Genomic DNA, 20,897 nt, shown 5'->3' with positions numbered 1-20,897 from the left:
AATTGGCTTTGATCCCTGTTTGGCAAAGCTCTTATTAATTTCCATGGATCAGGTTTGCCCTCAGTTCTTTTGTTTAAGGCGATTCCTCACTGAATATTAGCCATGTGCAACTTGTCAGCCACTGACTCACATGCAGCTCTCCAGTCCCATACGCTGAATATTTTATGATAAGGCCATTGGCGGACTCCGCAGTTTTATCTCTAAAATGTATATTTCCAAAGAGCTGTCGATAAGACTTAAATAAAAATGCATCTGGTTGAATTGCACTATGAATATATTAAAAGTTCCTGATTATGCATGGATTAAATATGGGTGACCTATAGACTTGGTAAGTATAAAATTTGAAATAAGGTCAGCAGAATCTGCACGGTGGCTTGGATTCAAAGGTGAATCTGTGAGCAGAAAACCTCTTTTGATCATGGAAGGGCTGTGGAAGAGCATTGCACAAGAACAGTTCTTCTGTTTCCGCAATACCATTTGCTATTATTGCTCTGGATTCCATACATTAACTGGTTTTACTTCACATCCCTGACATATGTGCAATGCAAGCCCTCGCAGCTGGAATGCAGAAAAGCACTTACAGCAGCCACTTGCAAACACAGTTATTTAAAATCCCCAAGCTCCAAGAGCCATGCAAGCCTGGCTTTCCTAATGTTTGTTAAGTGGCTATTGCAAGCACTTTTCAATGGAGACATGTTTGCTCTCCAGCCATGATGTCATACTTTCCAGGGGTGAACGGCATGTGTCCAATGTAGTTGCACAATTTATTTGGATGCTGCAAAGATACTTTATTGCATTAGACCTTCAGCTTGTACCCCAGCCATTAAGGCTTGCTTTGCCCAAATGTAAAGGATTTAAATAAAGTCTTCAAAGAACAGTACTAATCACTGTACTTGCTTTTTGCTAGTGCGTCTTTGGATCCAACCCATAACCAGGATGATCAGATGGATAATCTCAAGGATAGTTAGAGTAGTGCAAATAATCACCAAATCCATTAAAATTTTACTTTGAAATTGTAATGAAAATCACATGCATTCAATGGTTAAAACTGGCATGATACTTCATTTCAAATTTGTCATTGATTACATTTTTTATGAACTGAAACCTTCAAAAAAAAGTTTTAATATGTTTGCGAGCGTTAAAAACAACCACCAGCTAAAAAAAATTGGGTAAGTTTACTAGAGGGTATAGTTTTTACAAAGTAAATGTTGTGTTTGAGCAACAGCAAAACAAAACTGATTGTAAATATAGGAACACTGGAGGCACAACAAAACAGAAAGGCAAAGTGATATTTTGATGCTAAGAAGTGGCATAAACTCAGCATGTGATAGCCAACATTAGTCACAGTCTGAGTAGACCTATTGAAATAAATGAATTTACATAACTCTGAGTAGGTCTTATGTTGGGTATTACTCAGTATTGCACATACTGGAATGAGCAAGAGCATGAGTAACGGGTTTTTTTAGTGTGGGGTGGGTGGGTATGCATTTTGAAAATGTGCATTTTGAAAAATAATGTGCATTTTGAAATATAATGTGCATTTGGAAATATAATGTGCATTTGGAAATATAATGTGCATTTGGAAAAATTGGTGTGAGGGATGAGACATGTTAGGTATATTTGTTTATTAAGCACTTTACTGTGTTGAGGGCAATATGAACACAATCATGTAAGGAAAGAATGCACTGAGTTTCCATATTACCGTATTAAAAGACGTTTTTCTCTGGAGCTTTTTTCTCTTTGCTGCACCTTCATCTTTGAGAAGATAATGCTTCTTTGCATCCTTGTAAATACTCTCAAAGTACTTGTAAATACTCTCAAAGTACTCCTGTTTTGTGCCTTAAGGCCTATGTCACACCCTGTGTTCCTTCTTCAGTCTATTCAAACACAGCTGGTGTTTTGATATTCTACTATATATTTTGATGTTATAATGATGTTATATTGTAATGGATGTATAGCTAGAAGTATTTTGTTTCCACAAATTGTTGGGTCCTGCTTTTCGTTTTGAGTCCAGTGTTTGCACTTACCAGCCTTTTGGTGCTGGCACGATGGGTTTTGGTAGCAAATATACGGGTGAGGATTGCAGAAGGGTTCTTGCAAATTGATGACCCTACAAAGAATTTGACCTTGCCCTTCAAATCCATGGAGTACACACTCTCAGCACGAAATGGCCCAATTTTTCATTAATGAAAACATAGTTCACATGTATGTATATATGTATGGATACATATCTTGGAGGAGTGCTACACTCACCATTTTCCTTCCCCCATTGCATGAAAGACAAATATCTAACTTCAGCTGGGTATGACAGGCAGAGGAGATCCAGTCAGTGAACTACCGTAATCCAGAGAACTCCCTAATAATTTATTAATCCCTTTTGGTTTTGCTCACTAAACTCCTCTTTTTCCTAGTCAGGCCTTTCAGTTGACCAGACCAAATATAGGCCTGGACTGAGTCTGAGGCAGACCTTCTAAAAACACTTGGCAGCTGAATTCTGCAGACAAAATACAGCTATGGCAGAAGAAATTGAGCAGGCCACTCTGCTGATTTGAGCGCACGCTGAACTGAACTGTCAGTCTTGCTATGGCTATGCTGTGACTCCACTGAGTCACCTACCTGAAGGAGCAATTTGTACAGAGTTTATGGCTAAATATGTCATTTGATCAGTGTAGCGATCATATGTCCTCTTTTTCCAGGACACTTCCTCTTTTTCATGGGTAGAGTCATCCTAGAGATCCATAATTAAAAGTAGAAGTTGGCCAATGTCTGCTCTTTTTTCGCTCTTCAAAATATGGCAACCCTACAAATTTATAGATAAATTTTGCTGCAAAATCAAAGAAAACAAACCTTAGTTTAAAAAAGAAGAGAGTAGCTACTGGTGAAGAGCAAAGGTCCGAAGATCACTCATATAAAATGCTAACGATTATATGAGTCTTGGAAGCAATCAGCAAACAAACCAGTAATCATTACAAGACACCATATCGTTCTGAACTCTGGTTCTGAACTAAGGGATTCACTTTGTCCTTGATCCAGGAGTTGCACAGCCACTCCTAAGTGTTCCTATGTGTTTTCCCCCATTCACTCCAATAAGAGGGCACAGTACTGTGTGCATAAAGGGATGTTGACACAGAGCTCCTCCTATTGAAGTGGATGAAGAAATCCTTACTTGCACCTGAATGCTCATGCCTTGTGGCAACATGCGAGGAACAGTGTGTATGGATCTGTAACATTCTAAATAAAAGCAACCACTTGAAAGTCCAATTAGGAGGTAGATATTGCATCCTCTAACATCTTTGTTGAGGTTGATGTTGTACCAACAAACTGTAGTGGTATGAAAGGGTTTTTGTTTTTTACAAGGTGAATAAACTTTTTATTTAGTAGCTCATTTGGTATCCATGGGACGCAGGTGGCGCTGTGGGTAAAAGCCTCAGCACCTAGGGCTTGCCGATCGAAAGGTCGGCGGTTCGAATCCCCGCAGTGGGGTGCGCTCCCGTTGTTCGGTCCCAGCGCCTGCCAACCTAGCAGTTCGAAAGCACTCCCGGGTGCAAGTAGATAAATAGGGACCGCTTACTAGCGGGAAGGTAAACGGTGTTTCCGTGTGCGGCTCTGGCTCGCCAGAGCAGCGATGTCACGCTGGCCACGTGACCCGGAAGTGTCTGCGGACAGCGCTGGCCCCCGGCCTATAGAGATGGGCGCACAACCCTAGAGTCTGTCAAGACTGGCCCGTACGGGCAGGGGTACCTTTACCTTTACTTTGGTATCCAACCTTGCAAGTCAGTTCAAGTTAAGTCCAAAGTATGAGATTATGCCATCCAGTGTACTCTCTTGTGACTCCCTGTGCTTTGGTGTTATTTAACCTGGTTTTAATCACAGATTAAATGTAAAGTGTTTTTTATTGCTCCGATACTTTAATTATTGCAAATGGTTTTTTATTGCATTTTGAAGGGTTATTGATTTTTGTGCTTCAGTGCAAATTGCCCTTGGAGCAGAAACACCAAAAGGTTCATTTATAAAACAAATACATTCACCATTGGGTGTGTCACCTGTGACAGCTCCTTGACAGAGACAACCTTAGCAAAGTGATCCATTCTCTGCTAACCTACAGATTACACTACTGCAATATGTTAAAGGTGTAGTTGTCTTTAAAGACTGTTTGGAAACTACAATTAGTTCAAAATATGGTTGTTAGACTATGAACTGGGGCAATTGATTTGGAGGTGTCTCAGCATGGAGAAATTGGATGGGGACAAGTTTTTCTCACTCTTTTACATATCAATTTCTGCTGGATCTGTTTTTAATTGCTGCTGTTTTTATCGTGGGGGTCCCACCCTTTTCTTTTCTTTTCTTTTAAAGTTTTACGTTGTAAGCTTCCCTGGGTGTTTTGTTTTAACATTAAATAATGATAGATGATATAGATAGATGATAGATAGAGATAGATAGATAGATAGATAGATAGATAGATAGATAGATAGATAGATGAATGATAGATAGATAGATGATAGATTAAATAAGTAAATCGCCAAAACCTACAATTGATGACGAGGACCGTCTCATTTCAGTGCTTCCAGATGAGCAACTTAACCATCCTTTTCACATATCTGTGTGCCCCTCCCCATCTTGTTGAGCCACAGCTCTGATCATCAGTGGCTATTGGCCATGCTGGCTGGAGCTGGAGCCTAACAACATCTGTGGAGCCATCCCTGATGTATTTTTTAATATATATATATAAAGTTAATTGAAATAAAATTTCTTTCAACAGATGGCGTTATTAACCTGACCATTCCAATTGTACTACCAATAACTGCGGAAGACAAGAAACGCCTGGAAGGATGCAATGCGTTTACACTGGAGTACAACGGGCGGAGGGTGGCCATACTGCAAAATCCAGAATTTTTTGAGCACAGGAAAGAAGAACGTTGTGCACGTGTTTGGGGGACCACATGTGCAAAGCACCCGCATGTAAAGGCAAGTGATCACAGAATAAGTTCCTCTATTTCTGTGGCAGTGAATATGAGCAACCTGTCTACCTATTTAGGTTGATAGCTCTGCATCACTTCAATAGAGAATATAAATTCTGCTGCAGCAAGAATTAGGGCCTCCTAGGGAGTGGCCCCAGGACTCTTTCAAGAGGTGCAGTTGCATACCTTCCTCCAATGGCACAGTAAAAGCTCACTCACTTATCAGGGAAATCTGTGGGGTCTCAGTAGCCGCTTGCTATGTTTTTATTTTTTTTTTTTAAAAAAGAATTTTTATTAGATTTTCAGTCATAAAAACATACAAAAGAAAAATAAAACACTCAAAAAGAAGAAAAAACAAACAAAAAACAGAACAAGTATAATTTCATTTCCCTTCTTTTCTTAACCTTACTTTCCCGACCTCCTCATACCTTCCCTTACTGTATTCCATTTTCTATTAGTATTTTCAGCAAATCCCCTCCTTTAGCTTTGTTTAAATCTCCAAATTCCTTCCCTTTTCTTAATCATTACAGCTGACAACCACTTAAATTCCATATCAATATCATTCAACATTCATTAATTTTACAGTATTTCTTAAGATATTCTTTAAATTTCTTCCAGTCTTCTCTCGCCGTCTCTTTCCCCTGGTCTCGAATTCTGTCCGTCATTTCTGCCAGTGACATATAGTCTATTACCTTCATCTGCCATTCTTCCAGAGTGGGTAGGTCTTGTGTCTTCCAATACTTTGCGATGAGTATTCTTGCTGCTGTTGTTGCATACATAAAAAAAGTTCTGTCCTTCTTTAACACCAATTGGCCGACCATGCCCAAGAGAAAGGCCTCTGGTTTCTTCCGAAAGGTATACTTAAATACCTTTTTCAATTCGTTATATATCATATCCCAGAAAGCCTTAATCTTTGGGCACGTCCACCAAAGGTGAAAAAATGTTCCTTCAGTCTCCTTACATTTCCAACATTTATTATCGGGCAAATGATAAATTTTTGCAAGTTTGACTGGGGTTAGGTACCACCTATAAACCATTTTCATGATATTTTCCTTTAAGGCTGTACATGCCGTAAATTTCCTTCCGGTGGTCCACAACTGATCCCAGTCCACACTCATAATATTATGACCCACATCTTGAGCCCACTTAATCATTGCCGATTTAACCATCTCATCCTCAGTATTCCATCTTAACAGCAGATTATACATTTTAGACAAAGTTTTTGTATTGGATTCTAGCAGTTCTGTTTCTAGTTTAGATTTTTCCACCTGGAAGCCAATTTTCTTATCTTTATTAAATGTCTCCAAAATTTGATAGTAATGGAGCCAATCTCTCACTTTATCTTTCAACTTTTCAAAACTCTGTAGTTTCAATCTGTCACCTTCTTGTTCCAAGATTTCACAGTATTTAGGCCAAGTTCCTTCCATATTAAGTTTTTTCACAGCTCTGGCTTCCATAGGTGATAGCCACCTAGGTGTCTTATTCTCTAATAAATCTTTATACCTAGTCCAGACATTTAACAGTGTTTTTCTGACAATATGGTTTTTAAATGCCTTATGGACCTTGACCTTGTCATACCATAAATAAGCATGCCATCCGAACGCATTGTTAAAACCTTCCAAATCCAAAATATCTGTGTTTTCAAGAAGTAACCAATCTTTCAGCCAGCAGAATGCTGCTGCTTCATAGTAAAGTTTAAAGTCTGGCAGGGCAAATCCCCCCCTTTCTTTTGCATCAGTTAATATCTTAAATTTTATTCTGGGCTTTTTGCCCTGCCAGACAAATTTGGATATATCTTTCTGCCACTTCTTAAAACATTCTACCTTGTCCACAATTTGTAATGTTTGAAACAAAAACAACATTTTAGGCAATACATTCATCTTTATCACTGCGATTCGGCCTGACAAGGAAAGTTTCAAATTTGACCAAATTTCTAAGTCTCTTTTCACTTCTGTCCACACTTTCTCGTAGTTGTCTTTAAACAGGTTCACATTTTTAGCTGTCATATTTATACCCAAATATTTCACTTTCTTAACCACATTTAAACCTGTCTCTTTCTGAAACCTCTCCCTCTCAAGGGGTGTTAAGTTCTTGTCTATTACCTTAGTCTTTGACTTATTCAGTTTAAATCCTGCCACTTGGCCGAATTCTTGAATCAGTTCTAGAACTCTCTTGGTACTAGATTCTGGCTCTTGTAAAGTTAATACCAGGTCATCTGCGAAGGCTCTCAATTTGTATTGTTTTGCTCCGACCTGAACCCCCTTAACCATCCGGTCCCTTCTAATCATGTTCAGCAAAACCTCCAGTACAGAAATAAAAAGTAGAGGTGAGATTGGGCACCCCTGACGTGTTCCTTTTTCTATCTTAAATTCTTCCGTTACCACATTGTTCACAATCAACTTCGCTTTTTGTTCTGAATAAATTGCACCTATACCATTTTCAAAACCTTGACCCACCCCCATCCCCTGAAGATTTTTTTTCATAAAACTCCAAGAAATATTGTCAAAGGCTTTCTCCGCGTCCACGAATATCAGAACTGCCTTAGTGTTTATGTCTACCTCTAGCTTTTCCAAAATATCAATTATGTTCCTTACATTATCCGATAAATGTCTTCGCGGAAGAAAGCCGGCTTGGTCTTTGTGTATCTCCTCCATCAAAACTTTTTTCAATCTCTTTGCCAAAATGTCAGCAAAAATTTTGTAATCCACATTTAATAAGGAGATGGGACGGTAGTTCTTAAGTTGGGTCTTTTCAGTTTCTGTCTTTGGTATAAGTGTAATATACGCCTCTTTCCACGTTTCAGGAGCCCTCTTTCCCTCCAAAATTTCATTGCAGACTTCCTTCAAAGGTTGTAAAAGCCAGTCCTTCAAAACCTTATAGTATCTGGAAGTCAGTCCATCTGGTCCTGGAGATTTGCCCAGTTTCATATTTTGAATGGCACCTTCTATTTCCTGATCAGTCACCTTTTGATTTAACAGTACTGTACTTTCAGTAGAGATTTTTTGTAGTCCATTTTTCTCGAGAAAACAAGCTATATCTGATTCTTTCTGCGGCCCTTGTGCGTATAATTGCTTAAAGTAATTCTGGAAGCAATTTCTAATTTCATTTGGGTTATAAATGCTCCTTCCCTCTATTTCTAAACTTGTAACTGTGTTCAGTTTTTGTCTTTTCTTTATTTGCCATGCCAGGAGTTTGCCACATTTATCTGCTGATTCAAATGTTTTTTGTCTCATTTGTTTAATTTTCCATTCTATTTCGTGATTCGTCAGCTCCATGTATTGTATTTGATGAAATTTGATTTCTCTCAAAATTTCTTGTGATTTTGGTTTTGATCTCAATTTCTTTTCTCCTTCTTTTATCTTTTCCAAAATCTTATCCTTTTTCTCATTTTGGCTCCTCCTTTTTATTGCATTTTGTTGTATCAAGAATCCTCGCATTACAGCTTTACTTGCGTCCCAGATCACTCTTTTCTCCACATTTGTTTTCAAATTTATTTCAAAATAGTCTTTCAAAGTTTTTTGGGCCTTTTTAAGAACTTCTTCATCTTTAAACAAGGTGTCATTCATTCTCCATCTATAGGAACCAGATGTTGTATGTTTCATCTCCATCTTTACTGCGTTGTGGTCGGAGCAAGTTTTTGGGCAGATTTCCACATTCTTTACCTTTAGTGCCATTCCTCTAGTAACCCAGATTTGATCTATTCGGGTCCATGTCATTTGAGCTTCAGAGAAAAAGGTCCCCTCCTTTTCTAAGGGGTGCCTTGTTCTCCAGATGTCGATTAAATCCATATTGTCAGTCATTTCAAAGAAGGTCTTTGGTAACCTTCCCTCCTTTGTAATTGTCTGTCTTTGTGCCTTGTCCATATTTGTAGATACTACTCCATTCATATCTCCCATCAGGATTACATTATAGTCTATATATTCCAACAGCGTCTCATGTAGTTTCTTGTAAAATTCAGATTTTCCTTCATTCGGCGCGTATATTCCAACAATCAAAAGTTTCTCTCCCTGGTGTTGTATTTCAATTGCTAGGGTCCTTCCTTGTTCATCTTTGAAGATTAATTTTGGTTGTAATTTTTCCTTAGCGTATATCACCACGCCTCTTTTCTTGACTTTATCTGACGAAATAAATTCTTGTCCCAATCTTTTATTTATAAGTAATCTTCTATTTGATCTTGTTACATGTGTTTCTTGTAAACAAATCAGATCTAATTGCTCTCTCTTTAAAACATGGAAAACCCTTCTTCTCTTCTGAGGCATGTTCAAACCATTACAATTCCAGGTTAAAAGTTTCAGCGCCATATTGATATTATTTGTCTTTACCACCTACCGCTCCAAGAAGTTCTTCCTCCTCTGTCGTTGATTTTAGTCCAAAGGATAGGTTTGCCACATCCAGCAGTCCTTTTACAGTTGTCTCCTCTCCACGATCCACCTCTTTCTGCAGGTCCTCACCGTAGTCTCGCAGGAATTTGTCTTTTTCACTCAGTGTCTTAATCCTTATTTTCTTTCCTCTGAATTTGAAGGATAAGCCCTGGGGGTATTCCCACCTGAAGAAAATGTTGTTCCTCTTCAGCAAGGTAGTCAGGTCTCTGTAGTATGTTCTTATATCAAGAATCAGCTTCGGGATATCCTTGAAGATCTCCACAAAAGAATTTCCAATTTCCAGAGTTTTTTGATAGTGCCAATTCAGTATTTTATCTCTTTCTTCCTTAGATCTTAAAGTTATGAGACAATCCCTTGGTTTGTTTTTCTTTTGTTTAAATCCAAGTCTAAAGGCACTTACTATTTTGAGATCCTCTTTTTCCTGGTCCAGTTTCCAAAATTCCAAAATTTCAGTTGTCAAAAATTCCGCCAGGTTGTCCTTCTCAATTTCTGGCACTAGGCGGATTCTTAAGTTTCGCTCCTTCCTCTGTAGTTCAATCATGGAGAGTGTCAAATCATGGTCAGCTAATTTTTCTTGGACTGGTGGTATCTTGTCTTGCGTAGCTATTGCCACTTCTCTGGCCTCCTCTGCGATTTTCCGGGTTGTAGACGATTCCTCCAAAAGTTTCTCAATGGACTGTGTGTTAGAGTTCACTTTCTTTCCCAGTTCATTGATGCTTGCAGTATTTAAATCAATTTTGGTTGAGATTTCGGCCACTCGTTTATTTGTTTCTGTTACTTGTCTACTTGTCTCTGCTCCTTGTTTTGTTAAAGATTCTAAAGATTCATTAATTCTGTTTAATGCCTTTGTCAGAGCATCTTCTGCAGTCATGACTTTTGGTTTTGTTGCTCCTGTAGCCCCTATAACTCCTGCTGCTCCTGATGTTGAGGCCCTTCTTTGTTGTATTGGTTCAGTCTTATATGGTTTGCCTGACCTAAGTCTTGTATCCAATGGCACTTCTGGTTTCCCTTTTCCTTCTGCGTGCATAGCCAAAGTCACTTTCAAGTCTATGATTTATTTTTAAGAAGAGTCCTTCCAATAGCTCTGTCTGTTTATGGCTTGAGTAGTATTATTAAAACAAAGTTTCTTCCCAGGGAAGATCAGTTTCAGTTTCCTGGGGAATTGCGTTACTTTAAACTAGCCAAGGTCATTCACATGTCTGGGAGTTTGTTTTAGATAGTAGTTTTCCAGTTACTGTAATAAGTTGTGGCGCAGTTAATAATGTTGCAAGTTAGTTCCTCTAGAGGGAGATACTTTCAGCTCCCAAGTCTAATGGCAACAAAAGTAACAAAGTTCCCTCAGCCAGAGCTACTTTCAGTTTTCACTTTCCCACAGCCGCTTGCTATGTTTTTAAATTGCTCACAACATTTCTATTTCGGGGCAGGTGAGAAAGGTGATACAGTCACATTTGTAATTACACTGGGCGCTTTTCAACTAAATTATGGTGCTAGTGCAAGGATTTGCACTAGTGCAATGGGTTGTCCCCCCACGTGCCACTTACATCATTTCCAGTTGTGCTCTGGAGGATTAGTGGAACCCCCAGAACAGATTTAGGGGGTTTAGGAGAGGATGAGATCATTCCATTTCACAGGGAGAAATGCCTGTGCTGATAGAACAATATGCTTAACGCTACATTTAATACAACACATTGTTGTTGTTGTTTACTGTAGCTATTAATACTGGGTTTTTAAATGCCTTGAGCTTTTCTTTTCTTAAAATGAAGGTTGGCAAGGTTTGAAATAAATACATCTTTGTATTAGGAGCTAAAGATAGCAAGTTTCATAAGAAGGAAGTATGCAGAAGTCTCAATGGCTATTTTGCACCAGTCCACCTCCCAGCCCCTGGCCTTTTGAATGGCTGCTGGGGTTGCTGAAGGCTGTGCCTTCCAGCTAAGCCTGAGCCTTTGCACCTCTTACCTAAGCACTGCCTGAAAATTGAAAAAATGAAAGGATGGCAGCACATGGGGGGTGGGGACAGATTAGAATGCACCAGTGAGAACAGAATCTGCCCTCCCTGGCATGCTCAGGGCTCCACATGTCCCTCCTTCCAACCTAGTTCCTGGAAAATCTTACTGAACTGATTGCAAAATCAAGTTTATGAATTAGAAGCTAGCAACAGTAGATCATCTCTACTGTAAATAGGCAAAGTTCCGAGATCTAAGTATATAGCAATATGGCCATGATATCAAAATTTTCAAGCAATGTTTTTCTAAACATGTAGCTGGGAGAGGAAAAGCAAAAGTTGTCATTCTCTGCTTCGAATTATCTTGAACTTTCTTGAACTGCCTGGAAGCCACAGTTTGCCTGCCACTCCTGCCACATTTCTGCTTTTTAAGCGGTCAGCACCACAAAACCTCTTCGATAAGGTCCCTCCATCATTTTACCATGGACAGCAGCTGTAACCCCACAGTTACATTATAAGTATCATTTTGCCTTAATTAACTGTGGTGTCCTTTGATAGATGGTGATGGAAAGTGGAGACTGGTTGGCTGGTGGAGACCTCCTTGTATTAGAGAGAATTAAGTGGAATGATGGGCTGGACCAATACCGCTTGACTCCCTTGGAGCTGAGGCAGAAGTTCACAGAAATGAATGCTGGTAAGTGTTTGCATTTGCAACATTGCTTGTACCATGTGGCAGGGAGCAGGGCCTTCTCCCTGGTGGTTCCAACACTCTGGAACTAGATGTCCTGCAAGTGTTGAGGAACATATATAAACCACACTGATCCAATACATTATGTTGCCTGATGCTGAGCTCAAGTGGCGTCCCCCACTAAGGTAACTTGTTAAAAAGATTTGCACCATCCAGGTACCAATTCCTGCCTTCATCTATTCCCACCCTCCAGGAGTTCTGCCGAAGCAGATGGTTTGACCCTGCTCTATAGTCCACTGAGACTAACACAGTGGTGGCTGTCCTGTCCTTCCAAAGGATAGGACAGCAGCATTTTCGAAGCCTCAGAAAGGCAGTAAAACAGGAGTTTTCCTGAGCGCATAGCTGGCGTTGAGCAGCTCTGTTGGAGAGCAATGTTTAAGAGAGGTTCTGATTTAGGATGCTGTATTTTCTTATTAGGATGATTGTTTCTGATGTGCAGATTTGCAAGTGTCTCTGTGACGGCTTTATTGTTCTTTTATTAGGATTTTTGTTGTTGTGGAAGTCAAGAGATGTTGAAAATGAGGCGGACCATAAAATGTTTATAAATGAAAACAATGTGATTCTCTCTTTCATTGGGGGGGGGGGGGAGAGAACGACAAGTTATCTTCTTTGGATCGTGCCTTGGAGAAAAAAAAATAGTTTCCTACTATAGAAAGTCAAAGGCCTCCCAGGAGTGAATGATATTCATGCTAGAATTCCAGTGCCGATGTTGGCTTTATTAACAGGGATGGGGAACCAGTGGCCCTACAGAAGTCACTAGACTCCAGCTTCCATTGGCCCCAACCAGCGGTCAGGGATGATGGGAATTACAGTCCAGCAACATCCAATGTGGAAGCAGGTTCCCCATCCCTACTTTATAACAACCCTGGTTTAGGGATCTCTGTGTGTATGTGTCAGGGGTTCAGGAGCAGAGGGACAGGAAAGGGAGGAATTAGAGACCGAGGGAGAGGAATCCGAGGGAGAGGTCAGCGATGATAGCCGTCCGAGGTCTCTAAGTCTCTCCAGCGAATCAGAGGATTCACAGAAAGGGGCTCCCGTGATCAGAGCTAGGGGGTTGCCAGAGGGAACACCTCAGGAAGGAGGGGCCAGAGGGGACTCAGAGAGCAGCAGCTGGAAATCGGGACCAGCTTCCCCACCGGAGAGCAGTAGAGGGGAGGAGCCCCAGGCATCGGCAGCAGGCAGCATTCCGTCAGCGGAAGGACAGGAGTCAGGGTTAGCCACGCCTGCATCAGAGAGCGAGGAAACGGTCAAAAGGAAGGTCAGGGGCAGCGCGCGCGCGCCAAGTTCAAATGTACAAGAGGGTGGCGCAATGAGCAGCCCGGAGAGGGAGCCGGGTCCCAAAGCCCGCCGAAGAGAGGGGGAGGAGTCCGAGGGGTCCGCATCCGAGGCGTCCAGGAAGGAAGGCACCCCGGGGGGTAGTAGGACCCAGAGGCGGAAGGAGAAACGCAGAAGGTGGAGTAAGGCTAGAGTCTTAAACTGGTGTACAGGGGGCGGAGACTCAGACGAGGCTTCGCTGGTCTAGGGTCTAGACGTAGAGACGCACGCTAGGGTTTGAAAATGGGAACTAAACTTCAATAAAGACTTTGTACAGTTCTGCTGGCTAGCGTTGGTCTTCTGTGAGCTGGGACCTGGAGGCAGTCTCTGACAGTATGTTTTATATTATTATTAAGCCTGTAAATATTAAAAGCTGCTGTGTTTAATGTCGGTCCATATCATCTACTTTTCACTGCTTAGCATCGTGGTGCAGTTTTGCACATCCTGGATCCTCCCGCATCTGCATTTCCCACTTCTTACGTTTCAGATGCGGTGTTTGCTTTCCAGCTGCGCAACCCTGTGCACAACGGACATGCCCTGCTGATGCAGGATACCAAACGGCGCCTCCTTGAGAGAGGCTATAAGCATCCTGTGCTGCTCTTGCACCCTCTCGGGGGATGGACCAAGGATGATGATGTGCCTCTTGAGTGGCGCATGAAGCAGCATGCTGCAGTGCTGGAGGAGCACGTGCTGGATCCAAAGTCCACCATTGTGGCCATTTTCCCTTCTCCAATGTTGTATGCTGGACCAACAGAGGTATGCATCATTTTGCTGTCCTCCTTTGCTTCTCCCTACAATGGGATTCTTTTCCTTTTAAATTATTTCTCTTAAGTCTTGGGAATTCCCTGGGAATTGTAGCTGCAGTGATGGGGACTACAAATCTCCAACAGAACATGATCAGTGCCCTCACTAACAGAACAATCCTGTGCATACTTAGTTCAGTGGGGCTTATTCTCAAGTAAATGTGTATAGGAGTTTCGCCTAAACTATTATTTCCAGGATTCTTTGGAGATAAACATTGCAAACTGGTGCAAAACCATTGTAAGCTCAAAAGGGCTTACAAATATCAGTGAGAAAACAGTTGCAGCCCTCAAGCTCACTATAAAGGTAAAGGGACCCCTGACTATTAGGTCCAGTCGCGACCGACTCTGGGGTTGCGGCGCTCATCTCGCTTTATTGGCCGAGAGAGCCGGCATACAGCTCTCCGGGTCATGTGGCCAGAATGACTAAACTGCTTCTGGCGAACCAGAGCAGCGCACGGAAACGCTGTTTACCTTCCCGCCAGAGCGGTACCTATTTATCTACTTGCACTTTGACGTGCTTTCGAACTGCTAGGTTGGCAGGAGCAGGGACTAAGCAACGGGAGCTCACTCTGTGGCGGGGATTCAAACCGCCGACCTTCTGATCAGCAAGTCCTAGGCTCTGTGGTTTAACCCACAGCGCCACCCGCGTCCCTAGGCTCACTATAGATGCAACACAAAAGAGGGGTTGGGAGGGAGCAGGCAAAATCAAGTTCAGTCACTAATTCTTAGTTACAGGGATTTTGTGGTGAGCATATGGAGCAGGGGGCAAATGGAGAGGGGAGTAAAATTGCTGATCTTCCAGCAAAGGCGAGAGAGAAGTCCTGTAGCCTGTCTTTTCTCCTCTCCTATAGTGTGATGGAATGGCTGCTGAAAGTTGAGGGAGGAGCATGTATTTGTTATGGGTTTTCATCCAACCCTCCTTGGAAGTTTTTAAGCAGAGGTTGGATGGCCAACTGTCATGGATGCTTTAGCTGAGATTCCTGCATTGCAGGGAGTTGTGGACTTCCAAGTCTACCATTCTATGATCCCTCAAAGTTTTTCCAGCCAAACTCAATCCATCCATCCATCCATCCATCCATCCATCCATCCATCCATCAAACTCTAATCCTGTGGTGCTTCCTCAGGTCCAGTGGCACTGTAGGGCTCGGATGATTGCTGGAGCCAATTTCTACATTGTGGGTCGAGATCCGGCCGGTATGCCTCACCCAGAGACCAAGAAAGATCTGTACGAACCCACACAAGGTGGGAAGGTGCTCAGCATGGCTCCAGGACTGAACTCTGTGGAAATCATTCCCTTCCGAGTAGCAGCATACAGCATAGTACAAAAGGCGATGGTCTTCTATGATCCGGACAGGTAAGTGACACAGTAAATGACCACTTGTAGCAGAGGCTTAGTGGTTTTCTAATGACTTATCTAGGCCTATGTGCTCATTTGCATCAGAAACGGTTCTTTCCCACATTCTCCTCCACATGAACTATGATGAGACTTCAAATGAAATGGCACGAGATATGTTGAAAGGCAATTGAAGCCATACAGATGAAAAAAGTATATGTTGTTAATTCAAATTGCTCAAAACTGTGAGGAGGCTCATTTTGCAGCATGTGAAAATGTTTGAAAAATCTGTTTCTGGGTCTTGGATTAGCCAGGATGTTGAAATATAACTGCCTGTAGCTGCATGGCATCTCGCTCCGTCCAAGATTCATTTTGGAAAATTACAAAATCAGAGTTTGCAAAAAGACCTGCCCAGGCGATAAGCACCCATAGAGAAATAGCACGGCGAACATTATGTTCTGGTTCATGGGCTTGATTTGCTCCTGCGTGATATTGTGAAGCGCAACCTTGAAATCTGGGTTTCAGTTCTAGGATTGTTGGAGAGGCCATTGCAACCATATTCATCTCATTTGTATGTTCATTAAGATGAACAGAAAAGTTGCAACTTCTGTGCGTTGCTGCTGGTATTTAATTCTTTCTACAGTCATACCTTGGAAGTCAAACAGAATCCGTTCCAGAAGCCTCTTCGACTTCCAGAACATTCAGAAACCAAAGCACGGCTTCCGATTGGCTGCAGGAAGCTCCTGCAGCCAATCGGAAGCCCCGTCGGATGTTGGGCTTCCAAAAATAGTTCGCAAACCGGAACATTCATTTCCGAGGTTGTGGTGTTCGGGAGCCAAAATGTTCGAGAACTAAGCTGTTCAAAAACCAAGGTAGAACTGTATTTGTAATGTCTTCATGGATAACTTTTTTTGCTCACTAGGCACAATGAATTTGACTTCATTTCTGGCACACGCATGAGGAAGCTGGCTCGTGAAGGTGAAAACCCCCCTGAAGGATTCATGGCACCAAAAGCTTGGAAAGTGTTAACCGAGTACTACATGTCACTGGGAAAAAATAATTAATTTTGCTTTTATCCAAGTGTGTATTGGTTTTAAAAGATGGGCTCTTTCAATTGATTTATATGCTGTTCTACATCTTCTACTTAGAAATTTTCTGCTGTTTGTGGGCATTTTCTTCCCAGCTTTCCCCCCTCTGAAGTTATTGGAAAATTTCCTCTTAATTTCAAAGGAAAGCCATAGAAGAGATTTTATTGTACATATATATATATATATAAAGAGAAAGATTATGGAAGTCCAAAGCCATATACTGATTTATCACAGCCTTTCGAAAGAGGTTGTCTGAACTGTGCAGAATTATGCAGCTGAAAAATTTGGAGTTATTTATCTGTTCTTCTTTGTTGCTTTTAATTCTTTCCCAGCTTGCTCAATGCAATTAAGGACTTTTGCTCCTCCTCCTCCAGAGCAGCACTAAATGGGAAGTTTACTTTCTGCCTAACTTTGGCATGGCCTTTCATATCTCTTTTAAGCGGGTTGATGCGACATTGTTTTTTAAATTATGGTGATTATTAATAAACACCAGCATCCTGATTCATCTGCAGAAACCCTCATAATTCCACATCAGATTTCTCCCATCATCTCAAATCAATTTTCAAACTGTTGCAAGCAATTTGGAGAGTCCTGGGAAGTTGATTTAACACTTAGCAGGGGTTGCAGGGCCAGCTCAGAGCACTTTGTTGTCTGAGGCAGAACAGCAAACAGTGCCCTGCCCTCCAGTTCAAAGTGCATTGTATCCAAATCCAGTCAAGTTATTTTGGCACCTGAGGCAGAAAATTTGCTGTTCAGCTCAGTTGGTTAGAGCATGATGCTGAAAAATCCAACGTCGCAGGTTTGATCATTGTTCTACTTTTGAACTCCTAGATTTTTACACATTGGACGGTAAACATTGCAGGTGCCGTGAAGGAACTAGGGTGTTGTGGTCTGAAGTTGATACCATGAATCCATTGCTGAGGTTTGTCTGCCGCATTCAATATGTGAAGCTCTTTGGAACAGCCTGGAACTTTTATTGAATCCAAGCTTTTTAAGTGACTCCCTAGCCTTCATGAACGCAGACTGGATGTTGTATTGGCAAAGATTGTTCCATAATGCAGAACAGATCAGCCATCCCTGGGGCTGTATGGGAATTCCAGCTGCTAGTCATATTCTCACAATTTAGCAATAGTTGCGCTAAACCTCATTGAGGTTTCTGGTTAATCTAAGGTTCTTCCGAAATGTGATCTAGGCATTCGAGTGCAAACACGATTTGTTATACAAATATTAATACGCTTACAAAAGCAGTGGTTGTTTGTGCCAGTGCTTCAGTCAATTATGACTGCATATGAAATTTATTATGAGACTTTAGCATAGAGGGGGGAGAAAGCATGCTATATTCCTTCTCTTCAGTCTTAACTGCTGTAGTTAAAATAAAAAAGGCACTTGAAGCCCAAGATTGAGTTAGGCACGAGAACTAGCACACTGGTATCAGTCCACCTTATTCTTTCAGAATAGTAACTAAATATTTCCCTAGTCTGCTAAAAATGCCTTTTTTAACAGTGCATTCCTATGCATGCTAACTCAGAAGTCTCATTAAGTTTAATGCCGCTTACTCTCGGGTGCGTATAGGATTGCTGCCTTAATTTCTTCCACATGTGAACATTGTTCATATGGAATACAAAGAGAAATGTATTTTGTAGCCCACGTAGGTTTTACATTCAAATTACAGATTCTGGAACCGTAGCATGTGCTTTGGTCATGAAAAGCATCCATAGATTTAGAAGAGGAACCAGATGCTCTTCTGTAAGCAGAGAGAGTCCCATCTATTTGTCTTGGAGAGGAGGACAGCTTATCTACAGAATTCACAAAATGCTGGTGGTAGTAGTAGTAGTTGGATTTAAGATAACTCAAACCCATTGAAGTCAATTTCACCAAATCCACCTGATCTGAATGTTATGCAGTCGTACAAGGGACAGAGCACAGAAACAGGCAGTACTTGTCTATGTAAAGTTGCTGTAAAAGTTAAGAATATAACAGGTTAATGACAGTACATGGGGCCCAAACCCTTCTCCCATGTGAGCAGACTGCATATGTGGGACTCCCTCCCTTCCTGCTCCTCTTCTAATAAGTTTTCTTCCCATTGAGAGCTGAGCTGGCCCAACAGAGGCCCTAGGCCGGGGCATGGACCGGATCGCGCCCAAACTTTGGCCAAGTGTTTCAAATACAAATTGCAAACTTAAAAACAACACCTGCCTTTCCATCTGTCTTATCTAGGAATGAAATAATATGGTTTCTAAAGATTGTGAAATGATGTTCTTATTTCCTGTAGCAATCATGCAACAAACACATCTTTACTGTCTCAAAATCGTATTTGAGAATGCCTTTTAACGGTTCTAGCTTTTAAAGTTTTGGAATCCTCATGACAAAAACCCAAAAGTATAGTAGGCCTGCATCCAAAAGTTGTTCTGTTGGCGCAAGGACTTTTGCTTGTGCACTGGAACTCCTCCTCCCCCTGTGCACCCCAAATCTGTTATAGTGGTTCCTCCAAAACTCCGGAACAGATTTGTGGTTGGAGGTGCGGCAGCATTCAGGAAGAGAAAGAGGAAGTTCCGTTGTGCAAGCAGAAGTCCTTGGGCTGATGGGATGACTTGGTCAGATACAGCCCATGTGTTCTTACAACTTGTATGAAACAAATGCAGCCACTGGGCAGAGAGAATCAGGTGTTTTTGCTGTACAACAGGCTGCATGGGATCTGCAGCAAACTGCAATGAATTAACTAGAGATTGAAAATCAGCTAATGTATATTAACAAGAGTGCCTTTTATATCCAAGCCCTCTGGAAGGGACCTTGAAGATAGAAACGATCTTGCCATTTTATAATTTAATTGATATTTTAAATAGTGTTTATATATTTCTTTTCTTTTTAACCTTATACTACTATATCCATTGCCATCAGTTCAAATATATATGGGGTACTACTCCTTTTAAATAGTTAAAATAAGAATATTCTGTAATATTTTATAGCATATTTATTACAGACACGAGACTGGAATGTATGCCTTAACTGATATATATATATCTTGATTAAAATGTCTTCTGAATTTCGTATTCTACTACTAGAATTTGCTTTTAATATCAATAAATATTTCTATGTTTAACTATTTCCCGACATTTCTTATTTATCGAAGGCCAAAACCTGCTGCCTACTGTCTGCTACCCCAAAAGTCATTGGCTAAGATGCTGTGATGTCATGGAATGTTCTGTGTGGCACTGTGTCATGCTCAGTGTGAAGTTGCCAGCGGCAGAATGTTGTCAGAGTCCAACTTGGAAGAAAGCGAACTTCATTTACATAGGCAGAAGAGCTATGTGCTACTGTTGCAGGAACAAACAGGGTGTGCAGAGTGAAGGCCGAGAACAGAATAGGAAGCAATCACATGGCAAGCTTTTGCTAAAAAGCATGATGTTAAGTATTTTAAATCAAAAGGAGAGCTAATGGAGTCAGTAAGATGATTCCATGGAAATGTCTCGGAAGTACTGAGCAGAAGCACAGAGAGCTGAGGAAAAAACCCAAAGGCGAGACAGAAACCTCTGGCAGCTGATTTCCCCCTGCTGCTTCGTTATGGCAACGCTATCACCGGAATGAAGTAACCTGGTTTTAACCTGGTTTGAAGGGGGAAGATGGCTATATGGAATAAGACTGGAACTTCAGGTAGGGAGGGCTCTGCACTGAGACTGGGTTACATGTTCTACAAACCCAACTCTTCTCCACTTATTCCCCACTTGTCTCACATTCAAACAACAAGTTTGCACATGACAGGTTGTGCTTGGGCAGCCCAAGAATGTGCAGAAGGGACTGGGCTTGAAGCACGCATGCAGCTATGTCCAGTCCCTATGCTCTGTCATCCACCACAGGTGGGTGAGGCATAGATGCATGGAAGGATGTACGTAAAAGTCCAATCCAGGCAATAGGCTTTTGACATACGGTGAGGGGAGATGTGCTAACCTGAGCCCTGCTCTTGTGCCTTGCCATATGTAAAAGTCACACAGCAAATCAGCATGAAATGGTCCAAGACCTCTAGTGGCTTATATAATTCTTTTAAGGGAGAAAAAAGAGCTCCTCTTTAATGAAAAATGAGATTAGGAGGGGGGGAGTGGAAGTTATTTTTCCATGTACATACTTCGGAGATTTAACTGCTCACTTGAAGGACAAGCACCTTTTGGACAAGGTTAAGTGTTTTAAGCTCTAGAGCAGTGTTCCTCAACCTTGGGCCTCCAGCTGTTTTTGGACTACAATTCCCATCATCCTTGACCACTGGTCTTGCTAGCGAGGGATGATGGGAGTTGTAGTCCAAAAACAGCTGGAGGCCCAAGGTTGGGGAACACTGCT

The 20,897-nt window shown here is 41.5% G+C and overlaps 1 protein-coding gene across 2 annotated transcripts in view; it reads left to right on the top strand.

Moving 5' to 3' along the window:
• The window catches only part of PAPSS2 (3'-phosphoadenosine 5'-phosphosulfate synthase 2), a 50,111-nt gene extending 30,443 nt beyond the window's left edge, over nucleotides 1-19,668 (top strand). For both annotated transcript variants that reach the window (XM_028729679.2, XM_028729678.2), the window contains 5 exons: nucleotides 4,760-4,965; nucleotides 11,841-11,976; nucleotides 13,832-14,100; nucleotides 15,272-15,501; nucleotides 16,403-19,668. In XM_028729679.2, the coding sequence (XP_028585512.2) occupies nucleotides 4,760-4,965; nucleotides 11,841-11,976; nucleotides 13,832-14,100; nucleotides 15,272-15,501; nucleotides 16,403-16,544 (983 nt within the window). In that variant the 3' untranslated portion in view covers nucleotides 16,545-19,668. The remainder of the gene's footprint in view (nucleotides 1-4,759; nucleotides 4,966-11,840; nucleotides 11,977-13,831; nucleotides 14,101-15,271; nucleotides 15,502-16,402) is intronic.
• The last annotated feature ends 1,229 nt before the right edge of the window (nucleotides 19,669-20,897 follow it).

The sequence above is a fragment of the Podarcis muralis genome, chromosome 6, assembly GCF_964188315.1.
Source record: "Podarcis muralis chromosome 6, rPodMur119.hap1.1, whole genome shotgun sequence".
Lineage (NCBI taxonomy): Eukaryota > Metazoa > Chordata > Lepidosauria > Squamata > Lacertidae > Podarcis > Podarcis muralis.
This window is presented reverse-complemented; position numbering and strand designations above follow the sequence as displayed.